Source organism: Bemisia tabaci, chromosome 4 (genome assembly GCF_918797505.1).
Source record: "Bemisia tabaci chromosome 4, PGI_BMITA_v3".
NCBI classification, from domain to species: domain Eukaryota; kingdom Metazoa; phylum Arthropoda; class Insecta; order Hemiptera; family Aleyrodidae; genus Bemisia; species Bemisia tabaci.
The window spans coordinates 39,049,761-39,065,161 of record NC_092796.1 but is presented as its reverse complement, the minus strand read 5'-3'; the positions used below and the strand labels follow the sequence as shown (position 1 = coordinate 39,065,161).

Below are 15,401 nucleotides of genomic sequence, written 5' to 3'. Positions count from 1 at the left end.
ATCTATTTATGTGTCTGTTTGTAAAGAAAATGGATATTGCTCGACGGAGAAAGAAACGGTGCGTTGTAATTTTGCATTTTCGTAAAGTGTAGTCGGATAACAATTTTTAATACGTTTTCTGAAAAGAACATATTTCGAACTTTGAACTCAAAACCGCCATAGTTCCAGTTTGATTTTCATAGCTAAGGTCTTCTTTCTCTTTACAATTTTGCGGAAGAAATCCTCAATTTTCAAGTATTTTTTTAAATCTTTGTGGTTTAAAGTCTCTTCTCTCATGGACAGTCACATAACTTATAGTACCTAGAATAGATATAATGTCCTTCCCAAGTTTTAGTTATTAAAACTTATACCTATCTCACATGAGAAAGGAAAATAATCGTACTGACAGACAAATTTTCTCTTGCAGATAGGCGCAGCTGTCTTCGCTAACCTAGGAACAATAAATACGGGCTTGGTTTTTGGATTCTCAGCTGTAGCACTGCCCCAGCTAACGAGGCCTGACAGCGAAATCCCCATCGACGAAAATCAAGCTTCATGGCTAGGTGAGTAACAAAAGTTTTATTATATAAGGTAAAATGGTGCCTCAAATTCATTGAATACCCATCCCCATGATGCAATCCATTAATTGACATTCGTTGACGAAATTTAGCAACACAGTTAAAAAATACGCCTCAGATATAACGACACCGTGGCAGGCAGTGCCAGTCATAAAACAATCTAAGCAAGAAGATTGTTTGCAACTTCAAATCAATTATTTGGAATATTATTATTACATTCTTTGAAAAATAAATTGATTCTGTAGCACGTGAGTGCGTCGATAAATGGGAACACTACAGATAAAAAACTTATTGAGTACCTTTTGAAGAGCCCTTGGGAGTATCTTCGTTGCAAAGTGCATTCCTTAAGTACATGAAAAAATCAAATTCTTTAGTCTCTTCTTTGAATTACGCATCTTGTCGATCAAAAAGATGAAAATATAGGTAAATGGGCTGATTATTGACCCAGATTTCTTACCTGTGAAATTGTTTTACCCTAACACAGTCCAGTTACGTATGATCCTCTCTCTCATGCAACAGGATTTTACACAGAAAAGATAAAAACTGTGTGTGAAGAAATACAACCAGAGCTTTACTGCAGATTAGAGTGGGATAGGGGTAGTAGTTTAAGTGGACAAAACGAAAAGAGAGTGATGAAGGCACTCGCTTCATCAGATATCATTCGCTTATCGCAGATCGATTGGTCCGTTCGCGAATGAAAATGTCGTGCATATTACACCCAGGGCCTGCGCAGTCAAAACGCCTTCAGTTAAAAGCGTATGCAACACGGACAGCTTCAGGACACGAATAGTTGCATCAAGGCGTCATGACATTAGCAATACGCGTTTATCCATAAAAGTTACTGAACTCCCGTACTAAAAGAGAACGTCGCATGTGCAAATGTTGCCAAATTTGTAACAATGCAAAACGTTTTATCCGGCAAATTTGTGGATTCACATATTTCAAAGTTTCTGAAGAATTTCATTTGCAACTATTTCTGGAGTGTTTAAAACTTTAATGAAAAAATATCCACATTTTCCGGGAAAATTAATACTTGATTAGAAGAAAAGAAACATATTAATACACATACGTCGTTTTTATTCGATGCGGCAGTATTTGCAGACGTCTCGATGGTCCCCTCTTTATCCGTACATGAGACTCAGCCGTAGTTTATTTTTATTCACAACCTCAGCACAGTGCGTCAAATTTCAATGGATATAACTGTCTTAATTTTTTTCTTTATAAAAAAAAAGAAAAAAAAAGCCCGAAATACTTCAATTGCATTATGCACCGATTTATATTCAGATTATAACATCAGGAGTGAATTCAAGACTTTTTTGACGTGCTCTATTCGCAAAAGCTGTGCTTTGATTCATACAATTTTTTTATTTTTTAGACATTTTTCACCTGGAGCAACTCGTATTTTTTTTTACAATCTAAACTGATTACGGTTTGACGCACGAGTCGTTAAGACAGGAAGTTGGCAATTTAGCCAATGTGCATTAAAGTTCAGTATTAAATTGAAACTCTCAATATAAAGAGAGAAAGCTCATTTGAGCACAAATTTCTCTCAAAGAGGATCAAAACGAGCTTTTTCCGTCTTTATTGAGATTTTCAGTCTGATCTCTAACGCACATTCGCAAAATTAACAACTTTTTGTTTTTTAACGCCCTGTCTCCACGGGACGTTTCACGGGATTTCTCCCAAATTCGAATCGCAGAAATGAAACTTCTGGGCTTTTTTCCCATTAAAAAAAAAACAACAAAATTTCTTTTTCTTTTGAAGTCGTTTCTGGGACTCCACAAGGACTCTCAGTTGGTACTGTGATTAGTATTGACTAACTCAATATTCTTCTCAACTTTCGCAAGTGAGATTCCAGTAATGACGAATCCGAAATCCCAAAGGAAACATTTTCCTAGGACAAATCCCATAAAAAATTCCGTGGAGAAAATGCCTCATGTTGCTCCTGCAAAGAATTGCAACAAATCGTTCTTAAACACTATGTTCGTTTGATGGTTTTTGCGCGAGCGGATTCAATTTTATTGTCGTCATGCATTAGCAGATGTCACGCTGCGACAATATCATGGCATCAGCTTGGCAGCCACGCGCCGAGTGCGTTTTTATTGTGCTGGCGCTTATCAGTCCTTGAGAGCATCTGCTTCGGAGCACTTCCTATTTTCATCTTGGCTGATAAATCAGGTAAACGACCCATTTCGCGGACCAGGATTAACCGAAGCCCACGTGACGTCATGCCCTCGTCCCGTCTCATGGGTGTGTTTATACGCGGTGGCGCTGAAACGTCGCACAGTGGGTCGAGTCGATGGGGGCGATCGGACAATACATGGAAACTTTAAAAACGCATACCTCCGTGTATACAAAACTTAGAGGTTTTAAAAGTAGTTCCACTGGTTTTCTTGTGAAATTTCCTTTATGGGAGCACCCCTAATAGTTTTAAAGTTAACGAAATAAACATCAAAATTTGCAGTTTTAGTCGAAAAAATCATGTCCGCGACCTCTCTTACTGACTCGATCCACTGTGTGGCGTTGAAACGTCGGATATTCATATATCTCTTTGTTTACAGGGTGTACCAAAAGTCCGTCCCACCCCTGCTAACTTTTGAACGAATTGAGCTAGGGTAATGAAATTTTGGGAATGTTCCTATCTCAAAGGGGACCATCTTTTGGGGGGGGGGGTCAAAATTTTGGTCCCCCCTCAGGGGGGGGGCACGGGGGCCCCCGACTTTTTTTTTCAAATAGCAACCCCTATCTTGTGATACATCATTCAAAAGAACATAAAAAACTAAGAATTTTGGCGCAAACCGCAGATCAATATCTTAATTTTTGACCGAGTTATGATAGGTCAAAGGTCAAATTTGACCTATTTTCAAAAAATCATAACTCCGGTTCAAATTATCGTAAAGAAAAAAATAAAACGGGAAAATCTACCAAATTGTGTCCGCTTTTAAGTAAAAATTGCAGAAATCACATCGCTGTAATTTTAAGGGGGGGCTCGGACCCCCAAATACGTCAAATCAAAGGTCATTCAATTTTCCCGCGAAAAAAGGCAATTTCCCCTAGATTTGCCTCCACATTATCTCAGTAAGGTCAAAATTAGTTCAACATTACGTTGGCAGGTCCCCAAATTTCGGGAAAAGTTTAAAAAAAAACAAAATTTAAACGGTCAAATTTAATCACATTAAATTTCGTTTTTTTTAACTTTTAAGGTCATTCAATTTTCCCGCGGAAAAAGGCAATTTCCCCTAGATTTGCCTCCACATTATCTCAGTAAGGTCAAAATTAGTTCAACATTACGCCGGCAGGTCCCCAAATTTCGGGAAAAGTTAAAAAAAAACAAAATTTAAACGGTCAAATTTAATCACCTTAAATTTCGTTTTTTTTTAACTTTTCCCGAAATTTGGGGACTTGCCAACGTAATGTTAAACTAATTTTGACCTTATTGAGATAATGTGGAGGCAAATCTAGGGGAAATTGCCTTTTTTCGCGGGAAAATTGAATGACCTTTGATTTGACGTATTTGGGGGTCCGAGCCCCCCCCTTAAAATTACAGCGATGTGATTTCTGCAATTTTTACTTAAAAGCGGACACAATTTGGTAGATTTTCCCGTTTTATTTTTTTCTTTACGATAATTTGAACCGGAGTTATGATTTTTTGAAAATAGGTCAAATTTGACCTTTGACCTATCATAACTCGGTCAAAAATTAAGATATTGATCTGCGGTTTGCGCCAAAATTCTTAGTTTTTTATGTTCTTTTGAATGATGTATCACAAGATAGGGGTTGCTATTTGAAAAAAAAAGTCGGGGCCCCCCATGCCCCCCCCCTGAGGGGGGACCAAAATTTTGACCCCCCCCCAAAAGATGGTCCCCTTTGAGATAGGAACATTCCCAAAATTTCATTACCCTAGCTCAATTCGTTCAAAAGTTAGCAGGGGTGGGACGGACTTTTGGTACACCCTGTATAGCCTGGGCTCTATCATGGATAGAAAGGGACAATAAAGCTTCACGCAAATTATAGACTTTCAGTGTGGCGATTTTTGCGGCTTTCTGTCGTTCCTTTCTTTCTGACATCCCGTAGGTTTGTGTTTCTCAGGTTGAGTAACATTGGGACCCAAAGTTGAGGTCATATGGATCTCTGAAGTTTTCGGATCACGTATCTAAAAACTTGAGGTCTAGCTGCCGAAGTTTGGGTCAGACATCTGAAGTACTTCGATATAAATCGAAGGGTTCGGGTCACACATCTGAAGTACTGCGGTACATACCGAAGTGCCCCGATGTCTGACCCGAACTTCGGCAGCTCGACCTCAAGTTTTCGGATGTGAGATCAAAAAACTTCAGAGATCCATATGACCTCAACTTCGGGTCCCATGCACGAAGTTTTTTTCTCCGTGATACGATTAACCTTTCCCCTTGGCTCAAATTTGACTTAGGCGTTGATCTGTGTTACAGCGAGTATGTCCTCGGTGAGCACGCCGTGCGGGTGCATCCTAAGCGGTTACCTGATGGACCTGATCGGGCGTCGGCGGACGCTGATCGTAACCGAGATTCCCCTGATCATCGGCTGGATCCTCATCGGAATGGCGCCCAATATCTGGTGGATGTACGTCGGACGACTCCTGGTCGGCCTCGGGGTCGGCATGGTCGGAGCCCCCTCTAGGGTCTACACAGCCGAAGCCACCCAACCCCACCTCAGGGGCATCCTCGCTGCCCTCGCCTCCGTCCATGTGTCCTTAGGTGAGTGATGGTTGCACTTCATTCTCCAATACGGAACTACAGTACACAACACGCACAACACGCACAACACGCACAACACGCACAACACGCTCAACACGCTCAACACGCACAACACGCACAACACGCACAACACGCACAACACGCACAACACGCACAATACGCACAACACGCACAACACGCACAACTTGCACAACACGCACAACACGCACAGCACGCACAACACGCACAACACGCACAACACGCACAACACGCACAACACGCACAACACGCACAACACGCACAACACGCACACCACGCACATCACGCACAACACGCACAACACGCACATCACGCACAACACGCACAACACGCACATCACGCACAACACGCACAACACACACAACACACACAATATATGCAACACACAAAAAACGAACAAACAGCATGTCGTCACCCACGTCCCCGTCAAAGTATCACAAGTGTCATGCAACGTTTAAAAATTCCCGCCGCCATTTTATTTTTTTACAGAGAAACTGTTGGTTGAATCTGTTTGAAAATTTTACAGAATTTTATCGGCAGCACAGAGACAATTTAGTGAAATCTTCGGACAGCTTCGTTGAACAATTTCTCTGTAAATAAATAAAATGGCAGCGGAAATTTTTGAACGTAGCATAGCGCTTGTGATACGTTGGCCGAAAGGTGGCGATATTAGAAGCTTCAAAAATGCAAAAAATTCTGGAGGAGGCCCTTAGAACCCCCCCCCCCCCCTTTGCTGAAATTGTGTAGAAATTTGTGTGCTTTGTAAATCCGCAAGTTTGTACGGAATCACCATAATATTTACAAAACGCACATTATATTTTCCTTTACTACATATTTGTTTTCATCAATTAAAATGAGAATAATCCATACAGAGTGTGCAAACGTTTCAAAGTCATGAGTTGAACAACGCTGACTCCACGAGATTAAATATTAGAGCCTAACACAAAGCGGAGCGGCGGCGCGGCGCACTGGCGCCCACAAACCTAACAGGGATACCTCACGCATTGCGCAATGCGTGAAGTATCCCTGTTAGGTTTGTAGGCGCCAATGCGCGTTTCGCGCTGGCTGCCCGCCCGCCGCGCCGCGCCGCAGCGTACCACGGCGCTTGAAGCAACTATTTCACACCAGAGGTATTGCACAGTATCGTACGAAATTGAAGGCGCTCCAAAATATTAGGAATGGCAGGCATCCTTCAAAAATACGGAGCTTTCCTCGCAAAATAAATCAAGTTACTATGGCCCAAAAAGAGAGCGGTAGTCCAAAAACTCGCTAAGTCCTAGTATCCGTAATTAGTAACGGATAGCATACACTTTATCGCCAGGCTGTTGCTTAATCGCCATCGGCTATGAAAGGCTATAAGAAATTGTGTTGCCGGCTATAGAAGCTATTGGAAATCTTACAGTCGGCTGTAGGTTTATTGTATTTTGGAACACAGATTCTACTGCCAATTTTTACCAGGGTTGCTTACCAAGGGTTCTTTCTATCTTATAATGGCAACAACATAGACCTCTATCGACGAAGACGTTATTCTGAATGCCGATTGACTGTTTTCAGGGGTGATGATCGAGTACATCCTGGGCTACTACTTCTCGTGGTCGTCGATGGCGTTCCTGAACACGCTGGTGCCGATCGGGAGCCTGGGCGCGTGCCTGCTGCTGCCGGACTCGCCGGCGTGGCTCCTGTCGCGGGGCCGCTTCGAGGACAGCAAGCGCTCCCTCCAGCGGCTCCGGGGCGCCACCTGCGACGTCGAGCACGAGATGGGCATGCTCGTCGCCTTCGCCCAGACCAACGCCACCGGCTCCCCCGGCTCCGCCAAGCAGACCCTCCGCGCCATCCTCCACCCCTCCGCCCGCAAGCCCTTCCTCATCCTCATGGTCTACTTCGCCATCTACCAGTTCTGCGGCATCAACCCCCTCACCTTCTACGCCGTTGAAGTTTTCCAGGTAAGCCCAACGCCAACGGGTCAGTTGACGAGGTACAAATGCATGTATTTCTGTAAGTTGGATTTTTTTTTTTTTTTAGCCTGCGGGCCGATTATTGAAACTGATAGACAAAGCGATAGACAAAGAAGACATAGGGAGTATAGAATGACCCTATTGGTTGGCATGGTTGAGTCTCATAGACTAAGGAAGAAAATGATGGACTAACTGTCGGGTCTTTGGTGGGTTGCCGTTAGTCAGTCCATTACCTACTTCCTGTCGACGGTGAAAGTCGGCAATCGCATAACTTGGTTTGCGACGTCGCAGACTTCCTGTCATACTTTATTTTTTAAATGGAAAACTACTCAACGGCAATTCTTTAAAACTGTCATGATTTTTCTTCTCAATGCGAAGAAAATTCTGCAAAAACTTCAAGAAATAATATCAATTTGTTCTCCTTTTAAAAAAATGACGTAGAGGCGGAGATTTTCAGACACCGCAAACGAGTTATGTGATTGCCGACTTTCACCGTCGCTATGTCCATTGCCACCACCCGCTTCCAGCAATAGGATTTCTCCAAATCCCTTTTGTCGTCTTTGTCTATCAGTTTCAATAATCGGCCTACAGCATGCGTTAAAAATCAGCATAAAGCTGAAAATCTCCATACAGAGGGAAAAAACTCACACACGAGCACAATTTTCCCTCGAAGAGATACGCTGTTTGGTGCAACACTAGTAACGACCATTCAGGAAGGCAACTGCAGACGCGTTTCGGCCTTATCGGGCCAATCCTCAGTGCAGCGATGGTTACTAGTGTTGCACTAAACAGCGTATCTCTTTAAGGGAAAATTCAAGGTAAAAAAGTCGCAAGGAAGGGTCTAGTTCGGAATGAAAGGACACGTGAAAACATGAGCGTCGAAAACAGCATATAGTGTAAGACATTTTCACCTGTCTGGTATAGGCATGTGCAAAGGATGTATGATGATAGGTTGCCTAAGAAGGTTCTGGGTTGGGTCCACCCTGGCAGAAAATGTAGAGGACGCTCTGCCAAATCGTGGATTGAGGAAAAATGGCAGGAAATGAGGAGATGCGATTTGCCAGAGGAGCTCTGGCAGCATTGCTATCGGTGGCGGTTGGGTGTCGCAGAGCGCACGGAAGCTCTCTAAGAGCGACATGTTAGTCGCGGTAGTTAGTAATAGTGGTAGCTCTAAAAATGTTGCATTTCCTTTACCGAACACTTGGCTCCTAGACCATGCACCTGAGCTCTACTTAGAAAAGTATTCACAAGATCTTTTCCTCTTATCCCTCCAATTAATCACTGTCTTGTATAATTTCAGCATTCCGGCAGTGATTGGGACAAGAACGTTGCAACCATAATTCTAGGCGTAGTTCGATTAGTATTTACAATCGTTGGATGCCTCCTGATGAGGCGAGTTGGACGACGGCCGCTTACATTCCTTTCGAGTAAGTTAGACTTCCATCCCACTTTACAGCATCATTGTCATCACCAAACGTACGATCAATATTTTCAAATGTATACATGTTTCTTGTGTTAAATAATTCCAAAGCATCGAGCGCCTCTAAATAAAAAGAAGAAGACAATCCCCTTTGCTTTTCAAACTTCTTGTACAGTGGTATTTTCTGATTTAAAGCAAAAAGGCAGAATTGACACGAATGGAGTTTAGAGGTTCCGCATATTTTTATTCCCCCTTCAATTTGGAGATAGGCCAGAAGACATACTCCGTGCGAAAATAGTGAACAAATCAAACATTTTTCGTCGTCTGAAAATTTTGCTTCGCAGTAATGCATTTAAACAGCTGGAAAGGATTAGCTGCAAATGAGCACGTAAAGCCTATGTATAAGCATAGTTCTTTTTTTTATTTAATTTATTTCATTCGTAGTTCTTTTTTATTCAATTCATGTCCATATGGTTCATTTTAGTATAAGCACGACCATGTGCAACTTTATTTAGTGATTTTGTAGCTAGCTCTATTCAAATTGATATGGTTGATATTTCGCTGGCCAAATTTCGAGACCGAGTATCTCCATGGCAATTTTTCAAAATTTCCCGCGCCTACTTTATTTTTTCGAGGAGACACGAGCCAACTTTACAGCATCAAATTTTCATAGAATTTCCTTCATCAGAGAGGAAAAATCACGGAAATATTCAAGAACTTACATTGGCTAGAGTCCCTTTATGTCAAGACAATGTAAATCCATTTCTGATTGGTTCCCGAATTTTAGCCTTTACAGTATGTCACAAACTGGAATAAAGATTGCATTTTCACCGATTGCAAAGATTATAATGAAGAATGGACCGGGGAATAACGGGTTCGACAAGGAACAAACGAAATGAGAGAAGGAACGGAGAAAGGACTTTGAGAATGGGCCGATCAAAGATTACGAAAAACTGCCAATTTTATGTAATCTTTATTCCCGTTTGTGACTGCATGAAGGGGGTTGTCTTGACTCTCAGTATAAAGGGACACTAACATTGACCATCGAGTTCCAAGCCAATACGAGAGTAGCCCAGACACAGAAAAATTCCTCCTATATAGGTGCTCTAATATCACGAGGTCTAACCATACAAAATGTCCGAGAATTTTTTCCCACTCACTACTGTTCCCGGTCATCATTTACGGAGATAAGTATTCATTGATCTAAATGTTGGCGAAAACACGACTCAAGGGCGACGCTCAGCGATTACACTTGGCCGGAGGGATCAATAATTACAGAGCATGCTGAGCATGTGGAGGTATACGCCGCACAGTGGATTGAGTCTGTACAGAATTTGCAGGTGTCTGAAATTTTGTAAATTTCATTTTTAAAATGCTACTGCTAGGAAAACTGAGCACGAGGATATCCTTGGTTTCTAAATTGGACAATTATTGGAGGAAGTATGACAAAATAACCTAATCTGCTGAAATACATGTGTTCAAATGGAAAATGCCGCCAAATGACGTCATTAGGCGGCAGATTTTCTCACTTTCAAGTCTACCTTTCTCCAATTTCCCATTTCAGAAAAAAAATTATGAAAAATACTGCGAACTCAGCTCATTAAGCACTCTCAGATGAGGCGATATTATTTTTGTGTGCAAATTCTCCATTAGAAAGGTCGGACATGAAAGTTTTGACTTAAACTGCAAATTTTGATGTTTAATCCGCCAGATTTTAAAGGTTAAGGGGTGCTGCTTAAGGGAAATTTCACGACGAAACCAATATAATCACTTTCAAAACTTCAAAATTTTCTATGAACGGAGTTATGAGCTCTTAAAGTTTCCAAATTTTGTCCGACCTCTCTTATCGACTCGATCCACCGTGCGACATGAGTCACACGAGTTTCGTAAAACGTGTCCATGTCATCAGCGGCATGACCGCATGATGCAGTTCGTAAATTGAGTGCGTCGAATCGTTTAATTGGTGTTAAACCGCTGGCGGTGTTAATTGGTGTTAATTGATCAGCGGGCCCCGGAAAACGCACGAGGTCGATGCAAAAGCGCCTTTTCTGTTCCGACGCGCCCAGGGTTCGCTCCACTTTTGGATCCCACTGTCAAAAAGTAATTAAATCTGGTTCACACCGCTCTGATCAGTTGAACTACATTCTGCAGTTGGGAACTACTATCTCTAGCTCATTATAGAAACGACTTATGAACCATTAGTTCCCCTCAGCAAATAAGTGTTTTTATGCAGATTGCATTTTGTAAAAGGGAACCAATCGCATTAAAACGCTGCTATAGGATTTTGCAGATTACATTCTTTGCAATAAATATACTGAAATCCTGCAAAAAATTGAATTTACAGAGGTAATTTTCTTCTTTGATTTATAGTTTATGTTATTAAATCAAAAACTTATCTAGATGATCAGTTTATATTTGGAAAGTAAAAATTTAGCGACATTGAAGTGCTCTTCGTCCCTTTTTGCAAAATGCAATCCGCCGTGTATGAGCCAGAAATTGCAATTCCTTATTGCAAAATGTAGACCAGTTGAGGAGTTGAAATAATCCAAGCCCCGGTAAGCGCCACTAGTTATCGCTGAGAGCGTGGATGGTCTTTTCCACTGTTAAGAGACATAAACGCTCCCACTCTTAAGACTTTTTATTGGACAATTTTTCTAAATTTTTTACCTTATTTTCAGTAAACAATTGTTATTCTGAGGCCTTTGCATTCCCGTTAATTGAGAGACATAACTGCACGATCTTAGCAAAATATGGTGGCGTTTAACAGGTTTTGGATTCCCTCTTTTCAGTTGTGACCGTCTTCCAGGGATATTATTTCAGCCAAATCCTTAGGCAGGGGGGGGGGGGGCTGTATGGTTGGAGGTGATCATGTGCCTAACAGTTGTGAACTTGACTGTTGTCTCTGAATGCCACAAATAACAGTTTTTGACTTTTTATCCTAGGCTAAGTGCTACGTGTTGCACATTCCCATGTTGAAACACTTAGTAGTAATTATTAGAATTGAATTAAATGTTTTTGAAAACAGTTTTTGTACCATAATCTTGGTCACGAATGACTATTTCGTTAGAGATTTTTATGGCATCAAGAACGTTCATAATTACTGTGATCGTTCTGTATTTGTCTCCCTTTTTTTCAATTTCTACTTGATTTTTTCCAGGTATTGGGTGCGGAGTGCCTATGTTAGGGCTTGGCTACTACATGTGGCTCAAAGATGACTGGATAAGTAACGGTGTCACCCCGAAATACCAGTGGTTCCCGGTGCTCAACATATTCGCCTTCATGGCTTTCTCCAGTATTGGGTACCTCGTCGTTCCGTGGGTCATGATTGGAGAAGTTTTCCCGGCAAAGGTGAGTTTATAAGAAAAATAGTATAATAGCTACTTGCCCTCGATCACTCCTTCTCTCCATTCATCGGTGGATTTTCGTCAAATTCTGATCACACAAAGGCCATTTTGGATTCATCCTCAGATGTGTAAATCACTTTTTAGTGAAATTAATTGGATTGCATTTCGCAAGAAGGAACAAAGAGCATTCCAATGTCGCTAGGAGTGTGCAAGTTACATTTTTTGCCATAAAATCACTGAAATCATGCAAAAAATTACACTTACAAAGGTAATTTTTGGCTTGAATTTATAGTTTATCGGAAGTAAAGATAAAACTTATTTCGGTGGTCAGTTTATATTTGCAAGGTGAACAAAGTTGCGCAATCTTAGCGACATTTGAATGCTCGTGATGTCCTGCTTTTTGCAAAATGCAATCCAATTAACCTACCGTTTAAGCTGCCAATTTAAATGTCAACTACAGCGTATGAGCTAAAGGAGTCCCTTCAAATAGGAGGATAGGCAAAAACTTGTACCTTACTCCACCAGCTGTGAATTAGTCTGTATGAAGTTCCTTAACAGATTGATACTTTCCATTCCGCCTTGTAGACAGGATAATAAGATTAGGTACATTTTGCAAGAAGGAACATCTCTGGCTCTTCTGTAAAAGCACCTTCCTACATACTGAAACCAATGGCATTTATGTTGTTTCTAAAATGAGCCAGAAATATTGGTTCCTTAATGCAACTTGTGATTCAATATGTGGTCAGCGTTTTCTCTGTTTAACCGTAGAACTTTTACAATCGCACAGAGGGGTTTTGATTTGTGATTCAGTAGGCTGATGCGGTAATTTGCTCACGATTCTCGCAAATACCATTTGCGCACACTCTTGACAATTTAAAAATTAATAACTAGGAGACCGGGTTCATATACCTGTGCTGACCGAGGAATTTATAAGAATCTGGCTACTTACATATTATAGATTTCATTTGTAGGGAAGCTCTTCAGCCATTCGGCTATCATCAGCCTACACAACATTTCGTGTTTTCACATTTTATCCGGTCTCCTAGTTATTAATTGAAAGGAATTCCTATTACTACAAGTATAATGCTTGTTTATATTAAGCATCTAAAAATATTTTCACGTCTGTAAATGAATAACCTCGAATTTTTCTACGCAGGTTCGAGGAATCATCGGTGGTCTAACTACGTGCGGTTCCCACTTCATGGTGTTCGTGGCGGTCAAGTCCTACCCGCTGATGCAGAAGATGCTCACTGAGGCTGGCTCTTACGTCTTCTACGGTGTCATCTCCTTACTGGGCACCGTCTACTTCTACGCCTGCCTCCCGGAGACCAAGGGTCGCTCCCTCCAGGAGATTGAAGACTTTTTCTCCGGGCGCAGGGAGTCCCTCGCCCCTGATGCCAAACGCCGCATCGTCAACAACAATAACAATCGACCTACCATCCTCAAGCCCCAGAAAGGCAAGATCTTGCCCTGAACAGAATCAGGGATCATGTGCAACCCATAGATGCAGAATTTACTGACGTTCTCTAGAGAGGTCAGATCGTCTTTCCTATGACGTAAGGGGCCTAACTCTATTCGTCGCTTTCCTTACGAAAGAGCGTAACTTCATGTCAATGTTGCCAAATTTTCCCTTGTATATTGCATATTGACGAGGAACATTTTAAGCATTTCTGAATGACTATTTCAGTGATTTTTCCTTCAATTTCATGTAAAAATCAGGAAATTTTGGATAAAAATTGTACAGAGACATATTTGTAAAATAAATTAATTTTTGGGGTTAATTTCGCAAATCTGGAGTGGAGTTACGTTCCTTCATCCGGGAAATGACGAACTTCATTATGAGCTCTGCGGGTTGATTATTGATTTGATAGCTATAGACAAAGAAGACACAGGGAGTATGGAGCGATCCTACCGGTTAAAATGGGTGGTTCCTATACACTGAGGGAGAAAATGATGAACGAACGAAATTTTTTGTAATAATGTTAGAGCTAACACTATGCAGATCCTAGATCTTGTTATGGTTAATCCTCAGTCGAGAAAAATCTGATATGCAGAGTTTAATATGACAATATTTGACTTACATTTAGAATCAACCTGTCTAAATATCAAATCCGCACGATAATTGATTCCAAAAATAAAAGTTACCTTTTACCAGTGTATTTGTTAAGTTTGAAATGCTCTTTTGATGAGTTCCAATTACTATTCGTAAGTCTTTAAGTTGTTAAAGTGAAATCCCTCCTTTCGTCATGATCGATCTTGCGACAGATGCCTTTTCTTCTGAGGGTGATTATTTTTCTCGACTCTTTATTAAGGTTTGGAAATTATTTTTGCAAATGAATTCCGGATAAAATATATTTTTCTGTTGAGTTTCAATCCACGATATTTTTTGGTATTTTTTACGGTAAAGAGCCTTTGTTAATGAATTTATTCTAGTTTCCGAAAGGAAGGAAGAAAGAATACCCCTATTTTTGTATGATCTTTTTTACTAATGATAGGATGGACATGCTTCATGACCTACCAGCTAATTATCAGTTTTGACCGAGCTCAGCTCGTTTTGAAGGTCTATGTGTACAGTTAAACTTTTCGAATAACATGTTTCATTGAATGAAACGTAAAAGCTACAATTGTATTGCGAACCAATTTCACATTAATTATTTACATTCGTGCATCCGAATGAGACCACTTAGGCAGAGTTCATAATATGTGACATTTTAAGTGCGTTTTCTATTCCAAAACTTGTGTGTACACGCAGATGCACCTGCTAGATGCAGATGCATGCATATGTAAGCAAATGTCAGTTAATGCACAACTCCAATTGATTCTCTACGAACTGCTTCATAAAAATGTTTTTTCGACCGAGTCTTTTCTGGGAAAACCTCTTAACATGTTTTAAATTCGTTGTAGTAGTTTCCCCAAAACCAATGATACCTGATGTTAAAAAAAGTATCTCTGGCAATGATGTAGCTTGACCAACTCTTAATGACTTTAGCGCAAGCAGAGTCGAACTTAAATGAGTTATAAACTTAAAAGTACTTACATGAGTTTTTATCTCTAACTGTTCTGTGATATGTAGGTAAAAAATGTTAAAAGTTGCCATATAATCCTCACTTGATTGTATAAAATTATTTATTTTGAGCTTGCTCTGACTTGCACTTATTGGAAACGACTTATTTTTTTTATTGTACCAGATATTTTTCATTCCTAATGTCCTTTCTCATTTTACTACAGTCACAGGGATTACTTAAAAAACAGATAGTGAAAAATTTAAATAGCAAACAGATTTTCCCCCTATTTTACAAAGTGTACACCAATTTGTTTCGATGTAAGACTGATTTAAAGATTTACTCAGACTTGGACTGCATTTTGTAATAAGGGAA

The 15,401-nt window shown here is 40.7% G+C and overlaps 1 protein-coding gene across 1 annotated transcript in view; it reads left to right on the top strand.

Moving 5' to 3' along the window:
- The window catches only part of LOC109031556 (facilitated trehalose transporter Tret1-2 homolog), a 41,661-nt gene extending 27,180 nt beyond the window's left edge, over nucleotides 1–14,481 (top strand). Inside the window, exons 3-8 of the mRNA XM_019043135.2 lie at nucleotides 407–542; nucleotides 5,003–5,287; nucleotides 6,860–7,248; nucleotides 8,561–8,687; nucleotides 11,838–12,028; nucleotides 13,181–14,481. Coding sequence (XP_018898680.2) covers nucleotides 407–542; nucleotides 5,003–5,287; nucleotides 6,860–7,248; nucleotides 8,561–8,687; nucleotides 11,838–12,028; nucleotides 13,181–13,498 — 1,446 coding nt within the window. The 3' untranslated portion in view covers nucleotides 13,499–14,481. The remainder of the gene's footprint in view (nucleotides 1–406; nucleotides 543–5,002; nucleotides 5,288–6,859; nucleotides 7,249–8,560; nucleotides 8,688–11,837; nucleotides 12,029–13,180) is intronic.
- The last annotated feature ends 920 nt before the right edge of the window (nucleotides 14,482–15,401 follow it).